Genomic DNA, 12315 nt, shown 5'->3' on the forward strand with positions numbered 1-12315 from the left:
TGATAGACAAGCTCAGCTTCTTAGCCACTGAGCCACCGCGTTCCTTACTAACTTGTTTATAATGTGGTTAATCAGTTTAAACTATTTAGCTATTTTCTTAGAATTCTATTCCTTGTAGATAAAGGGTTTAGCGGTTGTTTTATTTACCTTTGCTGATTTACTTTTACTTTTACTTATTTACTTTTGCTGATTTTCGATAAGTTTCCTTAACTGCAGCCTCGTAACGATTTAACGGGAATTGTATAAAATGCAGGCCAGGGATTTCAATGAAGATAAAACTTGGTTTTTTTCCAACGTTTCAGGGAAAAAAAATTGGGGAAAGAAAGAACGATATTTGAAGCTGTGCACTGAATATTTAGTATATCATTGTATCTTGTTCTTGTCATCTCTATTGCTGTTTCTATGCTGATCTTTTCCAAATGACTGTAAAATCGTATGCCAGTCGTTCTGTAGAACAGGTAGCTCTCAACTTACGACCGCAATTGAGCCCAAGGTTTATGTTGCTAAGTGAGAAATGTTTTAAGTGCGTTCTGCCCCGTTTTATGACTTCTTTTGCCACGTTCGTTAAGTGAATCGCTGCCATTTTTAAATTACCCTGTTCCCCTGAAAATAAGATCTTCCGGATAATCAGCCCAATTGGGCTTTTGAGCACATGGGCTAAAATAATCCCTCCCCCCCCCAAATCAGCCCTCCCCTGAAAATATTGCAACACAGCAGCAGCCACGAGGTGACCACGTTCGCTGCCTCCTGAGCCCCAAAAATAATAAGACCTCCCCAAAAATAAGGCCAAGCGCTTGTTTCAGGGGTCGAAAGAAAATAAGACCCTGTCTTATTTTCAGGGAAACACAGTATCTATCTCCATCCATCCATCCATCCACCCACCCACCCACCCACCCATCTATCTGATTGTCTGTCTGTCTGTCTGTCTGTCTGTCTGTCTCTGTCATCTATCTGTCTATCTTTCTATCTATCTTTCTATCTATCTATCTATTAATCTATCATCTATCTATCTATCTATCTATCATCTATCTATCTATCTATCTATCTATCTCTATCATCTCTATATATCTATGTATCTATCTATCTGACTATCTACCTACCTACCTACCCACCCACCCACTCATCTATCTAATTGTCTGTCTGTCTGTCTATCTCTGTCATCCATCTGTCTGTCTATCTTTCTTTCTATCTATCTATCTATCTATCTATCTATCTATCTATCTATCTAACTATCTATCATCTATCTATATATCTATGTATCTATCTATCTGACTACCTACCTACTTACCTACCCACCCACCCACCCACCCTTCTATCTGATTCTGTCTGTCTGTCTATCTATCTGTCTATCTATCTCTGTCATCTGTCTGTCTATCTTTCTATCTATCTATCTTTCTATCTATCTATCTATCTCTATCATCTATCTATCTCTATCATCTATCTATATATCTATCTATATATCTATGTATCTATCTATCTGACTATCTATCTACCTACCTACCTACCTACCTACCTACCTACCTACCTACCTACTTACCTATCTGTCTGTCTGTCGATCTATCTATCTAACTATCTATCTATCTCTATATCATCTGTCTGTCTATATATCTATCCGACTCTATCTATCCTGTTTCCCTGAAAATAAGACCTCCCTGCATAATAAGCCCAATTGGGCTTTTGAGCGCATGCGCTAAAATAATCCCTCCCCCCCAAATAAGCCCTCCCCTGAAAATATTGTAACACAGCAGCAGCCACGAGGTGACCACGCTCGCTGCCTCCTGCACCTCAAAAATAATAAGCCCTCCCCAAAAATAAGCCCAAGCACTTATTTCGGGGGTCAAAAGAAGATAAGACACTGTCTTATTTTCGGGGAAACACAGTAGTAACAAGGTTGTTAAGTGAATCTGTTTTCCCTGTTGACTTGTCTAGAAAGTCACAAAAAGGGACACCGCGACTGTTATAAATGCAACTCTATTGTCAAGCGTGAGGAACGTAAATCACACGGCCTCGGGGGAACGTTGCAACGGGCGTTCAGTGTGGAAAAAAATGGTCACACGTCCCTTTTCTCAGTGCCGTTGCAACTTCGAACGCCCATTCCGTGACCTGTCGTAAGTCGAGGACGACCTGCATTCTTGGGATTCCTTTTCGGTTGGGGGGGAAAAAAATCCCAAAAGAAACATCCAACATAGCATGGCTAATTTTATTGCAAGGATGAGTCGAAGGCCCGCTCGGGATTCTACAACTCACTCGCGATCTACTTCAGCTACTTGCAACGCGTTGCAAAACTACAGATATTTTTTTCCCCACCCAAAGGAAATTGCTTTCCTTCCCCCCCCTCCCCTATTTTTCTCCTTTTTTCAAAAGCAGGGCTTACATTTCGGGAACTCGGGAAACCTAGTGCAAAGCCTCCTCCACCCGGATCCCCCCAAAAGGGGTATAATTCAGGGCCTTCCAGGTGAACAGAGGATTCGGAACCTCGTCGTTTTTCCTAACCAAATGAATCTCATCAGGTTTCAAGACGCGTGGCCACATGTTGACATCCGCCATTTCGCCCACAAAGCTGTCTTTCTTCCCCCAGGAATCGCGGTCGTGGCCCAACAAGAAGGTCCCGTTTTGGCTGATCTTGTAACCCTTCTGCATCACGAAGCGCGAGAGAAGGTCGCCGTTGTGCCAGAAGTGGACCAATCCAGTGGTGGAATCCCAGGCCACGCAGAGGTGCTGCCACTCCCAAAGGGACGGCTTGCGGGGTGCAATCGTGTGTGTCATCCCACCTATTTGGAGGTGAAACATGATGGAGTTGGGTTTGACGATCTGGAAATCCTTGGCGTTGGGCTTGGTGGAGTAAGAGAAGAGGGTATAGGGAAGGATCTGGCTGGGGTTAAACCTCATGCACACGGTGAAGTTGGTCAAGGGATGCTGGAGGGAGACATTCACCTTCACGCTGGCCTTCTTGTTACCGACCGGGAAAACGAAGACCTTGTTCTCGAGATCTGGAAGGGGATAAAAAGACCTCTTGGTTAGCAAGACACCTGCCTAAGATCAGAGAGTGGGAGATGAAGGGGAGCTGCTAGCAACACGATGGACTGATAAGAGGCATTTGAACCCCGAGCAAGTCAGGTGGGAATGGTTTTCTGACAAGTTCTTCCTGTTTTGACAAGTGTTGGATGAAGATTAAGTGCTCAGGCAATTATTTCTTTTGGATCCAGAAATAATAAGCACACCAGCTTTAAGAATAGAGTAGGGTAGGGTAGGGTAGAGTAGAGTAGAAATAAATAGAAATAGAAATATAGAAATTACAAGAGAAATAGAGAAATAGAATAAGAAATAGAAATAGAAATTAACAGAATAGAAGAGGAATATAGTAGAGTAGAGCAGAGTAGAAATAGAAATAATAATAATAATAATAATAATAATAGAAATATAGAAATTAAAAGAAGAGAAATAGAGAAGTAGAATAGAATAAGAAATAGAAATAGAAATTAACAGACTAGACTAGATTAGAATAGAATAGAACAGAATAGAATAGAATAGAATAGAACTAGAGAAATAGAATAAGAAATTGAAATAGACATTGATAGAACAGAGCTGAACAGAAGAGAATAGAATGGAATAGCAAAGCCGATGAAAAGTCCAGGAGATTTCACCCAGCTTCTGGAGATCACCAGACCTTCAATGAACAGGTGGAGCTGCTCCTCCATGGGTTTAAGTCTCACCTTCTTGGAAATCAACCCACAGCTTTACAATTTGACATTCTACATGATCAACAAACTCTACCACACACAGAAGATCCCACAACCCTATTGAGAACAAGGCCCATGAAAAGCTTGGTGGGTTTCACCCAGCTTCTGGAGACCAGAATGGAGACCAGTCAATGGACAGCTGGAGCTGCTCCTATATGGGTTTAAGCCTCACCTTTTTGGCCGAAGGATCCTGACGGGCAGGCAAGAATAAGAAGGAGGGAAGGAAGGAGGACCATCATGGTGGACGATGGAGGAGTCAGTTGGTCGCAGGAATCCTTGTCCCTATGTCCTTGGGCACGGAGCTGTGTCCTCCTCGCAGGACAGAATCAGCTTCTCAAATGAATGACATCCTCTCTGTTGTTTCTCTTGGACTTAGAAGAAGGGGCAGGCTGAGCCGTCCCTTCTGTTTTCCCAGTTTCCCCATGAATGAAATGATAACATTTCATCAGGATTAAATCAACCATTTGAATCTCTCACAAATATGGTTGATTGACCCACAGATTGAAAATAAAACACCCCAAAGCCACGTCAACTTAACAACGTTGCTCTGATGTTTTTCTTAAATCTAAAACAAAGCCAGTTATTATCCGTTGTCACCATTCTGGATCCCCGCCTGGGATATTCTTATCTTGTTTCTTATTATGGTTTCGTCCACGTCAAAATGTCATCCCTCCCTTAACTGGGCTCATGTCAGATAGGTGGGTTCTTCAAGTCCTCTCAGAAGCCTTGATGATGGCTCCACCAGCTAGGTCAAGGATTTCCAACTCAAGGCCTGCAGGCCAGATCTGGACGGCGGGGTGCTTAGATCTGGCCAGTGGCGGGTTTCACATATTCTTCTGCGCGTACACCTGGCCTTGAAAACGTGGCTAAAAGTTTTGATTATTAGGGGGAAAATGTTATGATAGAGGATATAGTCCAGTGATAGTCAACATGGCCCCTACCGCCCACTAGTGGGCGTTCCAGCTTTCATGGTGGACGATAGGGGTTTGCTGTAACTCTGCTTTATAAATTTTATAAAGTAAAGTTACTTCCCTACTTTATAAATCACTATTACTGTGGAACCGGTGGGCGGTTAGAAAATTTTACTACTAACAGAGATACAAAAGTGGGTGGTAGGTATAAAAAGGTTGACTACCCCTGATATAGTCAAATAAAGGAGGGATAATGATGACAACCTCTGTGTGTGTGTGTGTGTGTGTTTGTGTGTTGCATTTGTGCTGATAAATAAATAAAGGGAGACTAGTATAGATCTATTTCAAGCTATTTAGCTCTCATCAGCTAGCCATACCCTTACTGGGATTCGAACCTGGGCTGTATTACATATTAGGCCGCTGTATTAGCCACTAGGCCACAGGTTCTCCTCCTATATATATGTATGTATAATATAAGGAAACTAGATGAAAATTGCCAACAGCGATTTGGAAAGGAGGACTAGAAAAGTTTGTTATTAAATATTATGGATGTTTAGCTAGAACAGGACATAAGGATTCAGTATTATTGGAGGATTTTAGAAATATTAAATGAAACGCCAGTATGTGGCTATGTATTAAATCTCGGTATATTTTATGATGAAGGACGTTTAAATAATTATAGTCAAATAAAAATGGAGGCATAAGGGTAACATGTATAAATATTTGAGTTAAAATTATTGAGTTAATATGAATTATGCCTGTTGACTGTGGAAGAGATGCACGAAAGCCTTTTGTAACCAACTGGTACACTTCCCACAGTATGTAAAGAAGGAAGATTTTATGTGTTGTGTTTGTTTTGAAAATAAAAATAAATAAATTTTAAAAAATAGAAAACGTGGCTAAATAGGACGGCATTACGCCTGGGTGGATGGGCGCAGTCACCGCTAGCGATTCACCTGAACCAGTCTGAACTGGCTGAATACCACCTCTGGATCTGGCCCGTGGGGGGCCACGCTAAAAACAGCCGAGGAGTGGCTGGCGGTGTCAGGCCTGGAAGCCATATTTTTACCTCTGAGCCTTCAGGCCTGCCACCAATTCTACTGTGGGGAAATGGGAGAGGGGATTGTATGGCGTCTGGGTGAGATGTAGTCAAAATAACATTCTTTCCAGAAAGTCAAGGCCACTTTGCCCTGCAGCTGAGATGAAGGGACTGGGAGGCATCTCCGGTTTTGGATGGTGCCTGATTGGATTGTGTGAGAGGCATATGTGGGTGTTGACTTGGACTTTCTGTTGGGTGGGCGAAACCTGGAAGCTCTCAGATTCGGGAGTCCCCAGATGTGCCAACATGACCTCTCCAATAAAATGGAACTTTGAGGAAGCCTCAAAGAGTTTCCTTTCGTTGGGGCTGTTGCTTGGAACCCTGAGACAGACGGTGTCTCTGCCAGCAAAAATGGGGCTCAGGAGGGCTGCACTCAGGAGAGCCACAGGCAGCCCTTCTGAGCTCCATTTTTGCTGGAAGAGGATTGCAGGAGACAGTCGCAGCGAAAGAAAGAAAGAAAGAAAGAAAGAAAGAAAGAAAGAAAGAAAGAAAGAAAGAGAAAGAAAGATAGAAAAAGATAGAAAGATAGAAAAAAGAAAGAAAGACAGACAGACAGAGGAAAGAAGAAAGACAGAAGAAAGAAAAAAGAGAGGGAAGGAAAGAAAGAAATAAGAAAGAGGGGGAAAGAAAGATAGAAAGAAGAGAGAGAAAGAAAAAAGAAGAGGGAGAGAGAGAGAGAGAAAGAAAGGAAAGAAAGAAAGAAAGAAAGAGGAAAGGAAAGAAGGAAAGAAGAAAGAGAGGGAAAGAAAGATAGAAGGAAGGAAGGAAGGAAGGAAGAAAGAAAGAAGAAAAAGAGGGAAAGAAAGAAAGAAGAAAGAGGGGGAAGAAAGATAGAAAGGAGAGAAAGAAAAAAGAAGAGGGAGAGAGAAAGAAAGAAAGGAAAGAAAGAAGGAAAGAAAGAAAGAAATTAAGAAAGAAAGAAAGGAAAAGGAAAGAAGGAAAGAAGGAAAAAAGAAAGAGAGGGAAAGATAGAAAGATAGTAAAAAGAAAGACAGACAGACAGAGGAAAGAAGAAAGAAAGAAAGAAAGAAAGAAAGAAAGAAAGGGAAGTAAGAGGGGGATAGAGAGAAAGAAGAGAAAGAAAGAAAAAAGAAGAGGGAGAGAGAGAAAGAAAAAAGGAAATAAAGAAAGAAAAGAAAGAAAAAAGAGAGGGGGAAAAAGAAAGAAGGAAGGAACAAGAAAGAAAGAAAGAAAGAAAGAAAGAAAGAAAGAAAGAAAGAAAGAAAGAAAGAAAGAAAGAAAGATGTGTTCTGACTCACAACATAATCTTGCCTGATTCCCTTCCTTCAACATATTTCTATGCTCATCGTTTCCAAATGACTTTAAAATCCCAGGCCAGTCCTTCAATAGAACAGGTAGTCCTCGACATAACGGCCGCAATTGAGGCCAGGATTTATGTTGCCAAGTGAGAAATGTGTAGTTTTGCCCCGTCTTACGACTTCGTTTGCCACATTCGTCCCTTTTTTCAGTGCCGTTGTAATTTCGAACGCCCACTCCATGAACTGTCGTAAGTTGAGGACCACCTGCATTCTTGGGATTCCTTTTCCAGTTGGGGAAAAAAAAGAATAAAAGAAACGTTCGACTGTAGCATGAATAAGCGGCTAATTTTATTGCTTCTACAAACTCAATCACGATCTACTTCAGCTATTTGCAACTACAGATATTTCTACCCACCCAAAGAAAACGGCTTTCGTTTCCCTTGTGTTTCTCCTTTGTCAAACGCAGGGCTTACACTTCGGAAACTCAGACAACCTCGTGCAAAGCCTCTTCCACACGGACACCCTGAGTGGTATAATTCAGGGCCTTCCAGCTGACCACGGGATTGGGGACCTCCTCGTTTTTCCTAACCGAATGAATTTCATCGGGTTTCAAGACGTGTAGCCACATGTTGACATCCGCCATTTCGCCCACAAAGCAATCTTTCTTCCCCCAGGAATCGCGGTCGTGCCCCAAAAAGACGGTCCCATTTGAACTCATCTTGTAACCCTTTCTCATCACGAAGCGCGGGAGAAGCTCGCCGTTGTGCCAACAGTGGACCACTCCAGTGGTGGAGTTCCAGGCCACGCAGATGTGCTCCCACACCGAATGTGACGCCTTCGGGGGAGTAATAATTTGAGTCATCCCACCTATTACAAGGTTGAACTGGCTGGGGCTGTACTTTATGATCTGGAAATCCTTGGCTTTGGTCTTGGTGGAGTAAGTGAAGAGGGCATAGGGACGGATTTGGAGGGGGTTAAACCTCAGGCACACGGTGAAGTTGGTCAAGGGGCGCTGTGGGAGGGAGACGTTCACCTGCACGGCGGCCTTCTTGTTAGCGGACGGGAAAACAAAGACCTTCTTCTGGAGATCTGGAAGGGGACAAAAGACCTCTTGGTTAGCAGGACCCTTGCCTAAGATCGGGGAGTGGGAGGCGAAGGGGAGCTGCTAGCAACACAATTGACAGATAAGAGGTGTTTGAGCCCTGAGGAAGTAAGGTGAAAAAAGCTTTCTGACAAGTTCGGCCTGTTTCGACAAGTGTCAGGATGATGATTAGATGCTCCGACCATTATTTCTTTTGGATCCAGAAACGAGTAGAAATAGAAATATAGAAATTAAAAGACGAGAAATAGAAAACCGGAGAAATAGAATAGAATAAGAAATAGAAATTAACAGAATAGAAGAGGAATAGAGTAGAGTAGAAATAGAAATGGAAATATAGAAATTAAAGGAAGAGAAATAGAAAAATAGGGAAATAGAATAGAATAAGAAATAGAAATAGAAATTAACAGAATAGAAGAGCAATAGAGTAGAGTAGAGCAGAAATAGAAATAGAAATATAGAAATTAAAGGAAGAGAAATAGAAAAATAGGGAAATAGAATAGAATAAGAAATAGAAATAGAAATTAACAGAATAGAAGAGGAATAGAGTAGAGTAGAAATAGAAATGGAAATATAGAAATTAAAGGAAGAGAAATAGAAAAATAGGGAAATAGAATAGAATAAGAAATAGAAATAGAAATTAACAGAATAGAAGAGCAATAGAGTAGAGTAGAGCAGAAATAGAAATAGAAGTATAGAAATTAAAAGACGAGAAATAGAAAACCGGAGAAATAGAATAGAATAAGAAATAGAAATTAACAGAATAGAAGAGGAATAGAGTAGAGTAGAAATAGAAATGGAAATATAGAAATTAAAGGAAGAGAAATAGAAAAATAGGGAAATAGAATAGAATAAGAAATAGAAATAGAAATTAACAGAATAGAAGAGGAATAGAGTAGAGTAGAGCAGAAATAGAAATAGAAATATAGAAATTAAAAGAAGATAAATAGAAAAATAGAGAAATAGAATAGAATAAGAAATAGAAATAGAAATTAACAGAATAGAAGAGCAATAGAGTAGAGTAGAGCAGACTAGAAATATAAATAGAAATAACAGAAATATAGAAATTAAGAGAACTAGAGAAATAGAATAGAATTAGAAATAGAAATAGACATTAATAGAACAGAATAGAATAGCAATGCCAATGAAAAGACCAGGAGATTTCACCCAGCTTCTGGAGACCACTAGATCGTCAACGAAGAGGTGGAGCCGTTCCTACATGGATTTAAGCCTCACCTTCTTGGAAATCAACCCACAGCCTTACAATTTGACGTTCTACACAGCCAACAACCTCTACCACGCACAGAAGATCCCACAACCCTATTGAGGTTAACGCTCATGAAAAGCTTGGTGGGTTTCACCCAGCTTCTGGAGACCAGAGGACGATCAATGGACAGGTGGAGCTGTTCCTACATGGTTTTAGGCCTCACCTTCATCGCCGATGGATCCTGACAGGCAGGCAAGGATAAGAAGGAGGGAAGGAAGGAGGACCATCATGGTGGACGATGGAGGAGTCAGTTGGTCGCAGGAATCCTTATTCTGATGTCCTTGGGCACCGAGCTGTGTCCTCCCCGCAGGACCAAATCAGCTTCTCAAATGAACGACAACCTCTCTGTTGTTTCTCTTGGACTTAGAAGAAGGGGCAGGCTGAGCCGTCCCTTCTGTTTTCCCAGTTTCCCCATGAATGAAATGATAACATTTCATCAGGATTAAATCAACCGTTTGAATCGCTCGCAAATATGGTTGATTGACCCACAGATTGAAAATAAAAGACCTCAAAGCCACGTCAACTTAAGAACGTTGCTCTGGTGTTTTTCTTAAATCTAAAACAAAGCCAGTCATTATCCGTTGTCGCCGTTCTTGATCCCTGCCTGGAATATTCTTATCTTTCCCGTGGTTTCATCCACGTCAAAATGTCATCCCTCCCTTAACTGGGCCCATGTCAGATAGGTGGGTCCCACGTGTCCTCTCAGAAGCCTTGATGATGGCTCCACCAGCTCTGTCAGGGCAGTGGTGAAATCTACCATATTTTTCGGAGTATAAGACGCATCGGAGTATAAGACGCACCAAGATTTTGAAGAGGCAAATTGTTTAAGAAAAGGTTTTGCACTGTGCACACCTCCCAAAAAGGCCTGAAAAACGGACCCATTTTTTTCCCCAATAAAAGGGCATAAATAGGCTTTAGGAAACTTCTAGAGTGCTCCTGGGGGCATGTGGGGCCCAAAAACGAGCACAAAATGGCCCTGTTTTCATTTCTCATTTCTGCCCTCCCCAGCCCCCAGGAGCACTCTGGAAGCCTCCTAAAGGCTATGCATGGCCATTTTGGTGAAGAGGTTGGGGTTTCGTGAGGTAAAAAATGCTGTATTCAGTGTATAAGACGCACCCAAATTTTCAGCCTCTTTTTTGTGGGAAAATGATGCGTCTTATACTCCGAAAAATACGCTAATTTTTTCCCCACCGGTTCTGTGGGTGTGGCTTGGGACAGCCTATTTGTCCAAATCGGCAGGGGGAAAATGCTTTAATAAGCAGAAGGAAAACTTCCGATGATCGTACAGCTCATATCTGAGCCACGTGATCCTTGGAAGCTTATTTCTTATTACTGATTCGCAGAACCAAGGACATTCGCCCCTACCGGTTCAGCCGAACCGGGCCAAACCAGGAGGATTTCACCCTGGGTCAGGGGTGTCAAACTCAAGCCCGCAGGGTGCTTAGATCTGGCCCATGGGGGCCATGCTAAAAACAGCCGAGGAGTGGCTGGCGGTGTCAGGCCTGGAAGCCATCTTTTTACCTCTGAGCCTTCAGGCCTGCCACCAATTCCACTGTGGGGAAATGGGAGAGGGGATTGCATGGCGTCTGGGTGAGATGCAGTCGAAATAACATTCTTTCCAGGAAGTCAAGGCCACTTTGCCCTGCAGCTGAGATGAAGGGACTGGGAGGCATCTCCGGTTTTGGATGGTGCCTGATTGGATCGTGTGAGAGGCATATGTGGGTGTTGACTTGGACTTTCTGTTGGGTGGGCGAAACCTGGAAGCTCTCAGATTCGGGAGTCCCCAGATGTGCCAACATGACCTCTCCAATAAAATAAAGAAGCCTTTGAGGAAGCCTCGGAGTTTCCTTTCGTTGGGGCTGTTGCTTGGAACCCTGAGACAGACGGTGCCTCTGCCAGCAAAAATGGGGCTCAGGAGGGCTGCACTCAGGAGAGCCACAGGCAGCCCTCCTGAGCTCCATTTTTGCTGGCAGAGGGTTGCAGGAGACAGTCGCAGCGAAAGAAAGAAAAAAGGAAGGAAGGAAGGAAGGAAGGAAGGAAGAAATGAAGGAAGGAAGGAAAGAAGGACAGAAAGAAAGAGGAGAGAGAGAGAGAGAAAGAGAACAAAGAAGAAAGAAAGAGAAAGAGAATGAGTGAGAAAGAAAGATAGAAAGAAAAACGAGAGAAAGAAAGAAAGAGAAAAAAGAAAGAAAAAGAAAGAGAGAGAGAGAGAGAAAGAAGAAAAAGAAAGAAAGGGAGAAAAAAGGGAAAGAAGGAAAGAATAAAGAAAGTGAAAAAGAAAGAAAAGAAAGAAAAGAAAGAGGGAGGGAGGATGGGAAAGGAAGTAAGGAAGTAAGAAGAAAGTGAAAGAGTGGGGGAAAAGATGAAAGAAGAGAGAAAGAAAGAAAGAAAAGAAAAAAGAAAGAGAGAGGGAAAGAAAAAAGAAAAAAGAAAGAAAGTGGAAAAAAGAAAGAAAGAAAGAAAAAGGGAGGGAAGGAAAGAAAGAAGGAAGGAAGGAAAGAAGGAAAGAAGGAAAGAAGGAAAGGAAGGAGGATGGACGTGTTCTGATTCACAACATAATCTTTCCCGACTCCCTTCTTTCAACATATTTCTATGCTCATCTTTTCTAAATGACTTAAAATCCTATGCCAGTCATTCTATAGAACAGATAGTCCTCAACCTATGACCACAATGGAGTCCAAAATTTATGTTACTAAGTGAGAAAATAAATAAATGCGACTCAATTGTCGAGCAGGAAGAATGTAAATCAAGCCACCATGGGGAAATCATGAAGCGATCACCAGTGTGAAAAAATGGCCATAAGCTTTTTTTTTTTAAGTGCTATTCTAATTTTGAATGGTCACTAAGTGGAGTATCGTAAGTCGAGGTCTACCTGCATTCTTGGGATTCCTTTTCAGTTGGGGGGAAAAAAAAGAATAAAAGAAACGTTCGACTGTAGCA

The 12315-nt window shown here is 42.1% G+C and overlaps 2 protein-coding genes across 2 annotated transcripts; both read right to left on the reverse strand.

The window, feature by feature from the left end:
• Positions 1–1894: 1894 nt before the first annotated feature.
• LOC116520046 (C-reactive protein-like) lies at positions 1895–3257 on the reverse strand. Its single transcript, XM_032234191.1, has one exon. The coding sequence runs from the start codon at positions 2887–2889 to the stop codon at positions 2395–2397; it is 495 nt and encodes a 164-aa protein (XP_032090082.1). The 5' UTR covers positions 2890–3257; the 3' UTR covers positions 1895–2394.
• Positions 3258–7176: 3919 nt separating this feature from the next.
• LOC116520022 (C-reactive protein-like) lies at positions 7177–10039 on the reverse strand. The gene is made up of 2 exons (XM_032234156.1): positions 9539–10039; positions 7177–8098 (listed from the first exon to the last, which is right to left on the reverse strand). The coding sequence occupies exons 1-2, from the start codon at positions 9603–9605 to the stop codon at positions 7494–7496; spliced, it is 672 nt and encodes a 223-aa protein (XP_032090047.1). The 5' UTR covers positions 9606–10039; the 3' UTR covers positions 7177–7493.
• Between the last annotated feature and the right edge of the window lie 2276 nt (positions 10040–12315).

This window comes from Thamnophis elegans, chromosome 17 (assembly GCF_009769535.1).
Source record: "Thamnophis elegans isolate rThaEle1 chromosome 17, rThaEle1.pri, whole genome shotgun sequence".
Classification (NCBI taxonomy): Eukaryota; Metazoa; Chordata; class Lepidosauria; order Squamata; family Colubridae; genus Thamnophis; species Thamnophis elegans.